Raw genomic sequence first — 16419 nt, 5'->3', positions numbered from 1 at the left:
TTGTGTTCATTAGAGAGGAGCTGGAAGTGTCGGCCAGAGGCAGCAGCCTCCACTGAGCATGTGACCTGGCCCCAACACACGTCCTCCAGGTGCCACTGGTGGCCACCTTGAGAGGTGCAGTTTATGGATGTGTGTTCCCGATACTAATTACAATTAGTATACAATTTAGCATTGGCCAAGCATAGTGACTCACACTAGAGATTCCAGCACTTTGGCAGGCCAAGGCGGGAGGAATGCTTGAACCCAGGAGTTTGAGAACAGCCTGGGTAACACAGCAAGACCTTGTCTTTGCAAAAAAATAAAATTAGCTGGGTGTAGTGGCACTCATCTGTGGTCTCAGCTACTGAGGAGGCTGAGGTGGGAGGATCACCTGAGCTCAAGGGGTCATGGCTGCAGTGAGCTATGATCATGCACTTGCACTCCAGTCTGGTGGCAGAGTGGGATCCTATCTCAAACAACCAACACAGAGTTGGCTTTGTGATGTTAAGAGCCTTGGCTGGGCCTGTAATCCCAGCACTTTGGGAGGCCAAGACAGGCGATCACCTGAGCCTCAGGAATTCGAGACCAGCCTGGGCAACGTGGAGAAACCCCATCTCTGCCAAAAATACAAAAATTAGCCAGGCAGGGTGGTGCACGCCTGTAATCCCAGGTACTGGGAAGGCTGAGGCAGGACAACCACTTGAACCTGGGAGGCAGAGGTTGCGGTGAGCCAAAATTGCACCACTGTACTCCAGCCTGGTGGACAGAGCGAGACTCTGTCTCAAAAAACAAGCAAACAAGCAAACAAAAGGACAAACTGATAGGAGGTAAACACCGAACGGAGGAGGTGGAAGAACTCTGTGTCGCCAGCAGGGCACAGGGAGGCATTCTCCATGGAATATTCCATTTGCACACAGAGGCCCATTCCAGAGGGGAGCAGCTGGTCCGACTGATTCAGAGAAGAAACTGGCCGGCTGGTAAGGCCTTGGACTGCTGCTGGGACGACCACCAAGCGCCCACATTTCTCAAAGCTCATGGAAGCAGACGTCTGCAACTTGGCTGCATGTCCCAGAAAAGGCAGAGGCCCCCAAAGACAGGTGTCCAAGAAGCTCGGAGAAGATCACACCCCATGGCGAAGTTTGACCTCAGAAACAAAATCGCTGTGCAATCTGTCTCTTTGAGGAAGGGAGGGCTGGGCTGGTGGAGGGGACCCTGAGGAAAAGGAGGCTGTGTTCTGTGGAACCGGACTGGGGGTGCAAGGCTGCTGGGTAGCCCAGGACATGTGGGAGAGGGTCTCAGAGCTGGCACCTTGCCATTTCAATGATGAGGACTGGGAGACCAAAGAGGGCACCCTCTGCCTGAGCTCAGTCAGGGCAGAGCTGGGATTCAGGCCAGGTGTGTGGACAGACTCAGGCCCAGCCCTTCAACCCGAGCCACCCACTGAGCTGAGCAAACTCGGGAGGTGGGGGCAGCCATGCTCAGTCTGACTCCGGCTGCCTGTTACACCTGAGAAGTGCTCCCGCATCCCTTCCCCATCTCCAGCCTCCACCATATCTATCCTGGGTTTCTGCAGGAGCCACTTCTACCCTGGTCACATTTTTATTTTTATTCTTTATTTTTTCAGATGGAGACTCACTGTGTCACCCTGTCTAGAGAACAGTGGTGCAATCACAGCTCACTGCAACCTTGGCATCCCGGGTTCAAGCGATTCTTCTGCCTCAATTTTATGAGTAACTGGGATTACAGGCACCCACCACCATGTCCGGCTAATTTTCGTATTTGTAGTAGAGATGGGGTTTCACCATATTGGGCACGCTGGTCTCGAACTCCTGACCTCAGGTGATCTGCCCATCTCGGCCTCCCAAAGTGCTGAGATTACATGCATGAGCTACAGTGCCCAGCCCCACTCTGGTCATATTAAAAATGGGCCATTTAGGCCAGGCATGGTGTCTCATGCCTGTAATCCCAGCACTTCAGAAGGCCAAGGCAGGCAGATCACTTGAGGCCAGGAATTCGAGACCAGCCTGGCCAGCATGGCGAAACCCCATCTCTACTAAAAATACAAAAATTAGCCAGGCGTGGTGGTGCTTGCCTGTAATCCCAGCTACTCAAGAGGCTGAGGGAGCAGAATTGCTTGAACCCGAAAGGCAAAGGTTGCAGTGAGCTAAGATCACACCACTGCATTCCAGCCTGGGCAACAGAGCGAGACTGTGTCTCAAAAAAAAAAAAAAAAAAAAATTGCCCATTTATTTGGGCAAAGATCAGTCCTCTTTGCCAGGCTTTGTGGGGTCTGGCACCCACCTCTCTTTCTCCTCTCCTTTCTATTCTCTGGGCCTCCTCCCTTTCCCTGTGCCAGCAAATCTGCCCTCCTTGTGGTCTCCCAGGGTCCCCTGCTCCTTTTCACCCTAGCCTCTGAGTGTTCATTCCTCCCCACCTAATACTATGACACACACCCCAAAGTGACCTGCACCTCATCCTTCAAGCTCAGCCTCTCACCCCCCTACCCAGAGTTCTTGCAGAACCCTGGGCCACCTCCTCACAGCACCTTCCTGATGGGTGGCTGTATTTGCATTCATCTGATGATTCTGTTGGCATCGGGCTCTCTGTGTGGACCAGCGGCACCATGGGGAAAGGAGGAGTCTTGCACACACCCCCACCCTGCACTGTGGGACTCCAGGCCCTTTAGGAAGCCTGTGCCTAGTGGGACTTCACAGATTCCTGGGAGTTGCTGAACAACCTGCCCATCCATGTTACGTTCAGACAGCAAAGCACTGCAGGGCAAGGAAAGGTCAGAGCACTTCCCATCCAGAACTTTCCAGAATGCTCTCCGCCACTTCTCAGTGAGTCCCATGGCCGAGTCCACTGGGGAAATGGAATCAGAGCACCTCCCATCCAGAACTTTCCAGAATGCTCTCTGCCACTTCTCAGTGAGAGTCCCGTGGCTGAGTCAGCAGGGGAAATGGAAACTCCAACCTGATGGGCAGGTGGTGCCCGTGGGATCCCACAGGGCTCGGACACACTCCTGTGTGGTGTGACCTTCCAGGGAAGGAGGGAGGGCTGTGGGGGAGCAGGGGCCTTGGGCAGCTCCAGAGGGACTCCAGAAAGCGTTGGCTCTCGGGCTGGCATGGGAGTAGTCAATGCAAGTTGGCAGCCATCATCAATGTCGCTGTCACCTCCTCAACTGGGCTGGATGAAGAGTCATAGATGCCAACCTCTGGAGTCCTGATCAGAAGTTGTGGGAAGGGACACGCTGGCACAGAGTCAAGGTCTGCTTGCCTGATACCCACTGCCAACCCCCTGACCCCAATGGTCCCTAGTGCCTGTTTTCAGTCCCTGTGTACCTAAAATGCCACAGTGCCATCGTCAGGTGCACACAGGCTGTGGAGGGAACTGAAGTTTGCACATAGGCCAGTCCTATTGTGAGCCTGTCTCTGAGAATATGAAACCTGCACACCTCACCTCCAACGTGGATGGTCCCTGTTATCCTGGGAGGTTTTCACTGTGGCCTGTGGACCCACCATGGATCACCCAGAACCAAGCAGCACCAACACACTCAGGGTGGGATGCATCCCTTGGCCCTGGCCCAGAGGGTGTAAGGAAGGCACTTCTGGGGCAAGGTCCTCTGCAGAGCAGACCCCCTGACCTCTGACCTCTAATCACGTGTTCTGTTGCAGCGTGACCACAGGCAAGTGCTCAGCTCCCTGCTGTCTGGGGCCCTGGCTGGCGCCCTTGCCAAAACAGCAGTAGCCCCCCTGGACCGAACCAAAATCATCTTCCAAGGTAAGTGTTGTCCTTCCCCATGTGATAGAGAAGCTGCCAGGTGGTCACCTCCTCCTTCATGGCCCCTAAACCATGCTTCAAATTTTTTTTTTTAGATTTATTTTAGAAATGAGGTTTTTCTCTGTTGCCCAGGCTGGCCTTAAACTCCTGGGCTCAAGTGATCCTTTTGCCTAAGCCTCCCAAGTAGCTGAGACTATGGGTGTGCTCCACTGCACTCAAATTGGGTTTTTTTTAATGTGTCTTTAAAATGCACTTAGAGGCCAGGTGCAGTGGCTCTTGCCTGTAATCCCAGCACTTTGGGAGGCCGAGGTGGATGGATCACTTGAGGTCAGGAGTTTGAGAGCAGCCTGGCCAACATGGGGAAACCTCGCCTCTACTAAAAATATAAAAATTAGCTGGACACGGTGGCAGGCACCTGCAACCCCAGTTACTCTGGAGGCTGAGTCAGGAGAATCGCTTGAACCTGGGAGGCGGAGGTTGCAGTGAGCCGAGATCGCGGCTTTGCACTCCAGCCTGGGTGACAGAGAGACTCTGTCTCAATGAATAAATGAATGAATGAATGAATGAATAAATAAATAAATAAATAAATAAATAAATAAAATTCACTTCAAATCTGTACGAGTTTCCTGGGGCTACTGTCAGACCACAAACCAGGTGGCCTCAAACAACAGGAATTTCTTCTCTCACAGTCCTGGGGCCAGAAGTCTGAAGGTGTGGGCAGGGCTGCGTTCCCTCCAGAGGCTCTAGGGGAGGATCTTCCTTACTTCTTCCAGCTTCTGGGGGCTCCTGGTTCTCCTTGGTTTGTGGCCACATGGCTCCAATTTCTGCCTCTGTCATCACGTGTGTGTCTGTTTTCTCTCTATATATTTATTTTGTTGGTTTGTTTTTGAGATAGAGTCTCGCTCTGTCACCCAGGCTGGAGTTCAGTGGTGTGATCTTGGCTCACTGCAACCTCCATCTCCCCAGTTCAAGCAATTCTCCTGCCTTAGCCTCCTGAGTAGCTGGGACTACAGGCACGCACCACCATGCCTGGCTAATTTTTTTGTATTTTTAGCAGAGACAGGTTTCGCTGTGTTGGCCCGGCTGGTCCTGAACTCCTGGCCTCAAGTGATCCACCCACCTTGGCCTCCCAAAGTGCTGGGATTATGGGCATGAGCTATCACGCCCGGCCTGTTTTCTCTTCTTATAAGGACACCAATTTGCATTTAGAGCCCACCCTAACCCAGTACAACCTTACCTTAACTCTATTACATCTGCAAAGGCCCTGCTTTCAGATAAGGTCATCTTCTTGGGGATTAGGGGTTAGAATTTGGACACAGCTTTTCGGAGGACAGAAATTAAACCCTTAACAGAAACCCTCACCCTCCCTCCCTAGGGTTAAACAGTCGCAGAGTCCTTTGAAGAGGTGGCCTTTGCCCCCCTCAGACAGTTTACCAGTTCCTGCCCAGGGCCCAGAAGCAAGATGGTTACGGGCGGGGCCCTCTGCCCCTCAGCTGTTTGGGAAGAATCTGCAGGCTTCAGCCAGGCCCTTCCCACCACCTTGAGCTGATCCCCTACCCTCTCTGTGTCCCAGTTTCCTCCTCCGTAAAGTGGAGGCATGAATATCAGCATCCTCCTTGGCAGGCATGGGCATCCAATGAGCTGGCAGGTCTTCAAAAGGGGCAGGCCCTTTTATTTATTTATTTATTTTGAGACAGAGTCTCTCTGTTCCCCAGGCTGGAGTGCAGTGGTGCGATCTCGGCTCACCGCAACCTCCACCTCCCGGATTTCAGCGATTCTCCTGCCTCAGCCTCCCGAGTAGCTGGGATTGCAGGAGTCTGCCACCATGCCCGGCTAATTTTTTTGTATTTTTTTTTAGTAGAGTCAGCGTTTTGCCATGTTGGCCAGGCTGGTCTTGACCTCCTGACCTCAGGTGATCCACCCGCCTCGGCCTCCCAGAGTGCTGGGATTACAGATTTGAGCCACTGCGCCTGGCCAGGGCAGGCCCCTTTAAGTGCGCATGAGCAGGTGCGGGGTGTTGTGTTCTTCAGGGAACTGGGGTTCAACCCTGGAGGCAGCAGGCATGCATGCACGTTGCACACACAAGTGGTGGGGGGCGAGGGCTGAGGGAAGCGGGCTGCCAGGCCATCAGAGGCTCCTGGTGACCGTTTGTGGCCCATTTTTCTGGGTCTCTCCCAAGAGTGCTCATGGCCCAACATGGCTCGGGTCCCCCATGCCCAAGGGCAGCACAGAACCAGAGAGGGAACCCGGCAGCCACAGGGGGTGGGAGAGGCAGGATAGCGGTGCCTGTGCTGGGGCCGTGGGAGGGGCATGTCGGGAAAAGAGGACTGACCGCACACGTAGAACCCGCAAGCCTTGTTCTGAGAGCCAGGGCTTTCAGCTGAGGCCCAAGTGCCTGGTGGCTGGGACACCTTCACTGCAGGGGTTTGGGTGAATAGTAGTCTAGTCCAGGGACAGGGGGCTGAGTGCCAACCCATCTCAGACACGTTCTCTCACTGGAGACCCTCACTATTCTGGGGGTTGGGTGTCGGCTCAGCTCCCATTCCTGGGACAAGATTAGGGGGAAGAGGAGGGCGACTCTGCTAGGGGGTGCCGGGGGTGGGGCCACGCAGACGGAGGTTCTCAGTGGCTTTTGTGCTTCTGTTTTTTCCAGTGTCTTCAAAAAGATTTTCTGCCAAGGTGAGCCACTATGTCACCGCCCTGGCCTGGGGACAGTCACCACTACCCTGCTGGGCTGGCAGGAGTTAGGCAGGTGATCTGAGTCTCAGGGGTGGGGACAGGACTACCTGTCTTCCCATCCCCAGCTCTGCCTGGACACAGGCCAGCCTGGGAATTGACGGGACATCCCGAGTGTCTTTCCGGCAGTGGGGTGGGGAGACTTGACAGCTCTAAAACAACCTTTCATGTTTGATTTATTGTTAGAGAGCAGGTGCTACCTTCTTAATAAAGAAAAAGATAAACTGTAAAAGCTAGAATGCCAAACACCAACAGACATGCCCTCGGGCAGGCTCAGAGCTGCTTTGCAGCCTGGTTCGCTTTGCAGTCCCCAGGGATGGAGAACTTGCTGGGGTGGGAGGCCCAGAAAACATAGGGAGGAGGGACGGGGCTGGGGTTGATAATGTCAGTCTGGACAAATCGGGGTGGGGCCCTCACATGGGGGTGGGAGTGTTTACTGTGCATGGAGATGGGGTCACCCCGGCCCCGCCTCCGCACTTTCAGCGCTCTGCTGGTCACACAGGCGCACAGGGAGGGCAGGCAGAGGCGGAGGGATGTTGACCTCCCCGCTTATCTCCAGGAGGCCTTCCGGGTCCTCTACTACACCTACCTCAACGAGGGCTTTCTCAGCTTGTGGCGCGGGAACTCGGCCACCATGGTGCGCGTGGTGCCCTACGCCGCCATCCAGTTCAGCGCCCACGAAGAGTACAAGCGCATCCTGGGCAGCTACTATGGCTTCCGCGGAGAGTGAGGCCCCGCCCCGCCCTGCCCCGCCCCGCCCCAGAATCGCCCCGCCCACGCCCGCCCCTCTCTCTTTCTTCTGCACGCCCTGCCCCCTGCCCTCCCTGTGCCCCGCCCTCTCCGCGTTTTCTTCTCGGTGCCCTGCCCCTGGCCCCGCACTCCCTCTTCCCCCAATGAAACACCGGGAGACTCCTCACCCAGGCCCTCCTGAGGCGCCCCCTGACTCTGTCACGTGCCCTATTCTGTCTTCAGAGCTCCTCTCCTTTGCCCTTTTGTCTCCAGACGTTTCTCCACCCCCACACATAAATCCCGGAGAGACAGGCCACTATGCCCCCTGGGCCGCAGGGAAAATACGCATCATTGATTAATTTATGCCAGCAGCGGGGAAGGGAAGGCAGCCATGTGAACCTCAAAATGAGGCCCACTCCAGAGACCCCATCATCTTGGCCACGAGAAAGCCAAACCCGCTTCGTGTTCCTCGGTCTCCACCCCTGTCCCCGCCCCAGCAGAGACGTGCGTGTGCTCCAGGCTGGGCCTCTGTGTATCTGCAGTCCCCTCACTGGCGTCTCGCCTTCTCCCCTTGCCCTGTTCAGAGCCCTGCCCCCTTGGCCTCGCCTCTTCGCCGGCGCACTGGCTGGAACGACAGCCGCTTCACTGACCTACCCCCTGGACCTGGTCAGAGCGCGGATGGCCGTAACCCCGAAGGAAATGTGAGTCCTTACGTCTGTGATGCGCATCAGCCCCGGGGGCTCTGTGTCTCCGGGGCTCCCAGGTTGGAATCCCTCTCTCTATCGGGCCCCTGGGGTTTGCATCTGGGCCGCTGTGTCCACAGGGCAGGCCTTGCGTTTTATTCTCTCAGCAGCTGTTCCAGAAAGGCAGCAATTTGTTCTCTTAGCCTGGGGGTCAGTTTTTGCTTAGATCAAAACCAAGAGTCTTCATTTTGAACTGGGCACAGATGCATTAAAAATATGTAAGAATATGGCAGTGGCTCACACCTGTAATCCCAAAACTTTGGGAGGCCGAGGCGGGCGGATCAGTTGAGGTCAGGAGTTTGAGAGCAGCCTGGGCAACATGGTGAAACCCCATCTTTACTAAAAATACAAAAATTAGCCGGGCATGGTGACACTCACCTGTATTCCCAGCTACCCGGGAGGCTGAGGCAGGAGAATTGCTTGAACCCGGGAGGCAGATGTTGCAGTGAGCCGAGATCGAGCCACTGCACTCCAGCGTAGGCAATAGAGCCAGACTCTGCCTAAAAAAAAAAAAAAAAAAAAAAAATGTGAGACTAGATTGCTTAATTCAGGGAAGATACCATGATCATGAAAAATGTGTTAAGAATAGACTGGGCTTGGGCCTGGGTGCAGTGGCTCATGCCTGTAAACCCAGCACTTTGGGAGGCCAAGGCAGGAGGATTGCTTGGACCCAGGAGTTTGAGATCAGCCTGGGCAACATAGCAAGACCCCATCTCTACAAAAACTGAAATATTAGCCTGGTGTGGTGGCATACGCCTGTGGTCCCAGTTGCTCCAGAGGCTGAGGGAGGAGGATTGCTTGAATCTGGCAGCTTCAGGCTGCAGTGAGCCATGATCACACCACTACACTCCAGCCAGGCCACAGAGTGAGACCCTGTTTCCAAAAAAAAAAGACAAAAAAAAGTGTAAGAACAGAGGCCAGGCATGGTGGCTCATGCCTGTAATTCCAGCACTTTGGGAGACTGCGTTGGGTGGATCACCTGAGGTCAGGAGTTCAAGACCAGCCTGGTCAACATGGTGAAACCCCGTCTCTACTAAAAATACAAAATATTAGCCAGACATGGTGGTGGGCGCCTGTAATCCCAGCCACTTGGGAGGCTGAGGCAGGAGAATCGCTTGAACCCAGGAGGCAGAGGTTGCAGTGAGTCGAGATTGTGACACTACACTCCAGCCTGGGCAACAGAGGGAGACTGTCTCAAAACAAAAATAAACAAACAAACAAAAAAAACAAACAAAAAAAGAGACAAGGGCTGAGCATGCCAGAGTGCTTCCTGTGGCAAAGGTGGAGTCTGGGCTTACCCATGCATTTCCCCTCTAATGCCAAAGCTTGGGCGATGGGGTTATATGTCTTGAAGAAGGAAAACATCAACATCCAAACACACCCAGGCCCAGCCGGCTGTGGGAGGAGCCGAGAGCCTCTGTGGCTCCTCCCTGTGCCTGGGAGGCCCGAGTCCCACCTGCTGGGCTGCTCTGTCCTGGCAGGTACAGCAACATCTTTCATGTCTTCATCCGCATCTCGAGAGAAGAGGGGCTGAAGACCCTCTACCATGGATTTATGCCCACTGTGCTGGGGGTCATTCCCTACGCCGGCCTGAGCTTCTTCACCTATGAGACGCTCAAGAGCCTGCACAGAGGTAAGGAGAGCTGGGGGCATGGGGAGGGGACGTTCAGGAAGCATTCCCTGGGGACCGCAGCTCCACCTGGGTCACATAGACCTGGAGACTGGGCAGAGTGGGGTACGACCCCTGGGTGGGGCAGGCTGTAGACCCACATCCAAATCGGGAGAAAACACACTGTGTCCAGCCACCACTGAGGAACCTGGACTCACTGCCTGAAATGCCTGTGTGAGAGGAACTCTGGCCAGTGCCATGGCTCATGCCTGTAATCCTAGCACTTTGGGAGGCCAAGGTGGGCGGATCACTTGAGGTCAGGAGTTCCAGACCAGCCTGGGCAACATGGCGAAACCCCGTCTCTACCAAAGATACAAAAAAATTAGGCATGGTGGCACACGCCTGTGGTCCCAGCTACTGGAGAGGCTAAGGTGGGAAGATCACCTAAGCCTGGGAGGTCAAGGCTGCAGTGAGCAGTAATCTCACCACTGCACACCAGCCTGGGTGTCAAAGTGAGACCCTGTCTCAAGAAGAAAAAAAAAAAAGTGACTCTGGGAAGCTCAGTGTGTCACCCAGAGCATTGACAGCCACCTAACATCTTCACAAGCACAAACACAAAGCATATGGGTAAAACCCAGATGGAAGGGAAGTACTCTTGCTTGTGTTGGTACTTGGGAGAAAATCAAAAAGTACAAAGAATGATATCATACTCATACCTGCCACCGCATGTGAACATTTTGCTACATTTGCTCCCAGATATTTTGGTTTTTTTCTTTGTTATAGAGATGGGGTCTTCCTCTGTTGCCCAAGTTGGTCTCAAACTCCTGGGCCCAGGCGATCCTCCTGCCTTGGCCTCCCAAAGTGCTGGGATTAAAGGTGTGAGCCACTGCACCCAGCCTGCTCCCAGACATTTTTTGTCAAAGAAATAAAATGTTAGGGGTAATGTTGAGGGCCCAAGCCTCTCTCCTGAGGCCTCTTATTAGAAGTGAGGGTTGCACCCCTTAAGATTGCTTGGAAAATACTTCTGTATGTATTTATCTGTGGCATGAACAAAACCATGTCACCTTTCACAGGTATACAAAACGCTCACCCGGGAGTGCAGCTCCCAGCTCAGCTGGTTTGGGGTGCATCCACCAGCATCTATGCTCTGTTCCGCCTTTTTAGTGGCTGCACAGTGGGCCTTCCCTTCTTGGGGTGCCTTTGGCTGTTACCAGGTTTTCTGTGATCAGCCGACATCCAGGAGCTCGTCTCTTTGTGTGACTATAAAACCCCATTTTTGGTGTTTCTTTCTGGAGTGCTTCCCAGCCCCTTGTCCCCATGTTCTCACCCCACATGATGCCATCAGACCCCTGTTTTTACCCACCTGGTGAGCAGATCACAGTGCCTCCTGTCTGGCTGTTTTTTTGAGATGGAGTCTCGCTCTGTCGCCCAGGCTGGAGTGCAGTGGAATGATCTCAGCTCACTGCAACCTCCGCTTCCCGGGTTCAAGCCATTCTCCTGCCTCAGCCATCCAAGTAGCTGGGATTACAGGCTCCCGCCACCACACTTGGCTAATTTTTGTGTGTTTTGAGTAGAGACGAGGTTTCTCCATGTTGGTCATGGAGAAACCCTGTCTCTACCAAAAATACAACATCAGCCAGGTGTGGTGGTGCATGCCTATAATCCCAGCTACTGGGGAGGCTGAGACAGGAGAATGGCTTGAACCGGCGAGGCAGAGGTTGCAGTGAGCCAAGATTGCGCCATTGCACTCCAGCCTGAGCAAAAAGTGTGAAACTCCGTCTCAAAAAAAAAAAAAAAAAATTATTTCTCGAGTTTGAGTGAAAGGAGCGACCCCGGGGATGAGGCCAGTGGGGCATGTGGGTGCGCATGAGTGTGAACACACGTGGGGGTGCAAGTGCATGTGTGTATGTGCACGCAGGTTGCTCCTAGGGGTGCAAAGGTGCGCGCGCACGGGTGCGGGGTGCACGCCCCCTCGCGGCGCCCTCACGGCCCTCCTGCCCCTTGCCCTGCAGAGTACAGCGGCCGCCGACAGCCCTACCCCGTCGAGCGCATGATCTTCGGCGCCTGCGCTGGCCTCATCGGGCAATCGGCCTCGTACCCGCTGGATGTGGTGCGGCGGCGTATGCAGACGGCCGGCGTCACCGGCTACCCGCGTGCCTCGATCGCCTGCACGCTGCGCACCATCGTGCGGGAGGAGGGCGCCGTGCGCGGCCTCTACAAAGGCTTGAGCATGAACTGGGTCAAGGGTCCTATCGCCGTGGGCATCAGCTTCACCACCTTCGACCTCATGCAGATCCTGCTGCGGCACCTGCAGAGCTAGGGTACCCTGAGCTGCTCTCAGGACGGTGGACCAGTGACCCCTTTGTATTCTGGGCCCATGGAACGGGGGGCGCGCTTGATTCCACCTCAGGAGCCACATGAGGCGCTTTGTGGAACGAGAAGGTGGACCTGAGGAGCCTGGGCTCAGAGTCCAGGTCCAAACGCAAAGCTGGTGGCCCTGGAAGTGCAGTGTTGGGGCGATGGTGTGGGGGGCCCCGCAGCCCCCCTCCTCCTTCCTCTGCAGGAGGCTGGCGCCGCCTGCCGGAGGTGTTGCCCAAAAGGCCCTAGTGGGGCGTGGTCGACTCCACCTCCTGATCCTGTGTGTCCTCCGACATGCTGCTGATTCTAGTGACCCCTGTCCCCACCAGGCTCAGAGCCAGACCGCGCCTGACCCTTTTTGTTCTGACTCCAGGTGCCTGCCCGGCCTCCAGGGTGCAGGGGAGCCTTTCCTGCAGGCGGACCCTGCCCTGGATGGGGCCAGCCTCGTGATCAGCTTTAGTCACAAATGCAGCCCCTGGACCACCCCACCCTGCCAACCCTGCCTTCTCCAGTATTTCCCGTGCGGCCACGACTCCTCAGTCACCAGAGCCTCCTGCTGGGAACAGTGTCCCCCAGAGCCTCATGTCTGTCTCTATCCTAGACCCTGCAAGCAGCTGGGTCCTCAAGAGCACATCTCCCCCTAGGGTTGCCTGCCCACCTGCTTTGTAACCTTCCCAGGAGACTCACGCTTGCTCTGCGCAGCAGGGCTCGAGGCCCAGGCCATGACATGGAACTGCCTCAGGTTTGGGTCAGACCTGCAGCCTGGGGCATCTGCTGAAATGTAAGCACCCAAGCCGCCCCCTTTGGCCCAGAAGCTCCTGCCCCCTGGGCCCAGCGTCTCAGTGCCCCAACCCTCTGCCCAGCTGTGGTATCCAACGGGTCCCTGGGTCCCCGGGTCCCCATTTGAGCAGGCATTTGGCTGGGATATGGAGCAATTTAAAGCCCACAGGAGTTGTTCAGTTTCTATGAAATGGAGCACGGGGCACCTGGTAGCCTCGATCTCCCCGAGTGGGAGCCTCATGACAGAGTATAGCCTGGGGGTGGGAGGTGAGGAAGAGCTGAGGTACCCAGGGGAGCTAACTGGTCTCTCAGAGAAGTCCCCCAGGGCCCACCAGGTATCACAGGGACTCAGAAACACCCTTCTTCTTTTTTTTTTTTGGTTTTGGTTTTCAACTTGGCTGACCCCGGGTCTATGATCTATTGACATTGAACCCCTGACCAGTCCGCCTGGTGCCAGGGTGAGCGTAACGTGAGTGTTGCTTTCCACGGCTGGCTCAGCACACGCTGTGTGAAGAGATCTGAGCTTGTTCATCTCCAGCTGTGACTTCCATTTCTGCCTTCCTTCTGTCCTCCTCCTGTTCTTGCCTTGGACCTGTGGGTGTGCAGACCGCTCTCTCTGCCTTCCTTGCATGTGGCCACCAGCCATCCCTGATCTTGTCCCCAGAGGCCCAGGCAGCCTGTGATGGCTGTGAGGGGTTGTCCCACTGGGTGGGTATCCTTTACCCAGCACACAGACTTGGCAGGAGAGGCAGGGCAACCCTCACAGGGAGATGAGAGGGCACCCAACTCACACAAGCGTGTGACAGAAATAGGGATTGGGGGTCTGCCCCAGGTGGGTGAGACCAAATGGGTGGATTTGGGGCCACAGGCTAGGCAGGAGAGACAAGGCGTAGGTGGGAGGGTCCCCCAGGCCCTGCTGACCCCAGTGTGTCTCCCCGGAGATGGCTCCCAGCTGAGTGGGACCCGGCAGGAGTTGGGACAGTGCTGTCCCCCACCCCTGCACACAGCCAGGCCCTCGAGGCTCTGTGGTCACTCGCCTCCCTGCTAGTCTCTGGTCCTGGTCTGGAGTTATATTTTGATGCCATGAAGACACTGTTTATATCTAATGTTTATATATTTTAAAGATTTGTGCCAAGAGAGTATATTTAATAAAAATATAAATGACTTCTTCTCCTGCTCCTGGCTGTTCTTTGGCTCTGACCCCACATCTTCCCCCATGAACCCCCAAACAGGGTTGAAGTGTTTTTGAAACATATTTGTGATAAACGTTCTGAATAAAAGTCTTGAATAAAGTTTTTAAATGCAATTGTTGTTTGAATTAATACATACCACAATTTTCCAGAAAACACCAGCTGTCCACAAGGGCTTACAGTGAAAAGTAGGTGAACAGTTCCCTCCGCAGGGGGCCTCCTGTGACCATTTTCTCCTGTCTCCTCCCACAGAGATTCTGTGCATACACTCGTCCCATTCAGGATATACGTGGCCACCCACAAAGGCAGGAGGGGCCGTCTCCAGCTGCATCCAGCGCAGCCCAAAGTCTCATGGACTTGAACACGGCCTTCCTTCCCAAGAACCCTGCACTCTGGGGCTGGCTGAGGCTTCAGGTCTGAACATCAGTCACCATCTGCAGGGGCAGCCACCACAGGGTCTCCAATGGCAATCCTGGCTCACTTCGCCTGCAGCCCATTGGCCAGAGCAACTTGCAGGGCCCACCCACCACCAGGCCAGAAGTGGGAGCCTCTGCGTGCCCAGAGAGGAGAGGTGGCTGGGCCAGCACAGGCCTGGTGCTCTTGTTGGGGTGGGAGTAGGAAAAAGTTCCACTGTGCTGACCCCCCCACTGCTCTCCAACCTGCTCACGTGCAGCAGGATTTCTTTTGAGTTGGTCTGTGTTGTACATACTGTTTAGCAGCTATGCAGTTTTCTCCTAGAGGATTCCCATGGTAAAATTTACCTAATCCCGGCACTTTGGGAGACTGAGGCAGGTGGATTGCTTGAGCCCAGGAGTTTGAGACCGGCCTAGGCAACATAGTGAGACCCCCATCTCTACAGAAAAAAAAGAAGAAGAAGAAGAAAAATTAGGCCAGGTCCAGTGGCTCACACCTTTAATCCCAGCACTTTGGGAGGCCAGGGCAGGTGGATCACTTGAGGTCAGGAGTTCGAGACCAGCCTGACCAACATGCTGAAACACCATCTCTACTAAAAGTACAAAAATCCCAGCTACTCAGGAGGCTGAGGCAGGAGAATCGCTTGAACCTGGGAGGCAGAGGTTGCAGTGAGCCACTGCCCTCCCGCCTGAGTGACTGAGCAAGTCTCCATCTCAAAAAAAAAATTTTTTTTTAATTAGCCAGTCTTGGAGGTACCAGCTACTCAGAAATTTACGCATCCCTTATGTTACCAAACCAGGCTCGTTCTGCCCGTCAGTACGACAACAGAGATGACAGGTTTTACAGCAAAGAGTTTATTCACAAGGCAGCCAAGTGAGGAGAAAGGAGAACAGGTCTCAAATCCGCCTCCCTGAAGACGGGGTTTTAGGGATATTTAAGGGATAGAGGAGCAAGGTGGTCAGAGACATGGGGAAAAGTGGGGCAATCGGGGAACCGTGCATGCGTAGTCAAGCTTCATGGCTTTTCCATAGGATGTGTGTTCACCAAATGACATTGTTATCATGATCTCAGGGTGTAGTGTTTGGCCTTCTAACGTCAAAAGGTCACCACCTAAAAACACACAGGCCGAGGTGAAGGTTCGGCTCTCAGCCCATTTGAACTGGACAAGAACTGATCCTGTTCCTGAAGAACAACTTAAGCAACCATTACCATGGTGGCCCATACATAGAGATGTTATCTATAAGGGAACTAGTGGGAGTTTTTTGGTTTTTTTGTTTATTTGGGGTTTTTGTTTTGTGTTATTTTTGAGATGGAGTGTTGCTCTTTTTGCCCAGGCTGGAGTACAATGGCACGATCTCGGCTTACTGCATCCTCCACCTCCGGGGTTCAAGCGATTCTCCTGCCTCAGCCTCCTAAGTAGCTGGGACTACAGGCGCGCCTGCCACCCAGCTAATTTTTTGTATTTTTAGTAGAGACGGGGTTTCACCATGTTGGCCAGGCTGGTCTCAAACTCCTGACCTCAGGTGATTCACCCGCCTCAGCCTCCCAAAGTACTGGGATTACACGCTTGAGCCACTGTGCCCAGCATTCATTCATTCATTCATTCCTTCCTTCCTTCCTTCCTTCCTTCCTTCCTTCCTTCCTTCCTTCCTTCCTTCCTTCCTTCCTTTCCTTCCTTCCTTCCTTCCCTCCCTTCTCCTTCTTTTCCTTTCCTTTCCTTTTTTTTTTTTTTTTTGAGACAGGGTCTCTCTCTATTGCTCAGGCTGGAATGCAGTGACACTACCATGGCTCACTGTAGCCTCCAACTCCTGGGCTCAAGCAATCCTCCCACCTCAGCCCCCCTAGGAGCTGGGACTATGGGTACATGCCACCACACCTGGCTACTTTTTGTATTTTTTTGTAGAGATGGGGTCTCACCATATTTCTCAGGCTGGTCTCTAACTTCTGGCTCAAGTGATCTGCCTGCCTTGGCCTCCCAAAATGCTGGGATGACAGGCGTGAGCCACCACACCTGTCCTGGGAGGTTAGCTATATAGTGTTTAGCTGAGTGACTTTTAACACTATGGAGTTTATAATCAACTAAAAACAAGTGAGGTAAGTG

General features: G+C 54.3%; 1 protein-coding gene across 2 annotated transcripts in view; it reads left to right on the top strand.

Annotated features, from left to right (window-relative positions):
• SLC25A42 (solute carrier family 25 member 42) overlaps positions 1 to 14020 on the top strand; it is a 49019-nt gene extending 34999 nt beyond the window's left edge. For both annotated transcript variants that reach the window (XM_007995862.3, XM_073016780.1), the window contains 6 exons: positions 3654 to 3759; positions 6413 to 6438; positions 7055 to 7221; positions 7809 to 7925; positions 9449 to 9600; positions 11589 to 14020. In XM_007995862.3, coding sequence (XP_007994053.1) covers positions 3654 to 3759; positions 6413 to 6438; positions 7055 to 7221; positions 7809 to 7925; positions 9449 to 9600; positions 11589 to 11896 — 876 coding nt within the window. In that variant the 3' untranslated portion in view covers positions 11897 to 14020. The remainder of the gene's footprint in view (positions 1 to 3653; positions 3760 to 6412; positions 6439 to 7054; positions 7222 to 7808; positions 7926 to 9448; positions 9601 to 11588) is intronic.
• Positions 14021 to 16419: the final 2399 nt, after the last annotated feature.

The sequence above is a fragment of the Chlorocebus sabaeus genome, chromosome 6 (assembly GCF_047675955.1).
Source record: "Chlorocebus sabaeus isolate Y175 chromosome 6, mChlSab1.0.hap1, whole genome shotgun sequence".
In the NCBI taxonomy this organism is placed as follows: domain Eukaryota; kingdom Metazoa; phylum Chordata; class Mammalia; order Primates; family Cercopithecidae; genus Chlorocebus; species Chlorocebus sabaeus.
This window is presented reverse-complemented; position numbering and strand designations above follow the sequence as displayed.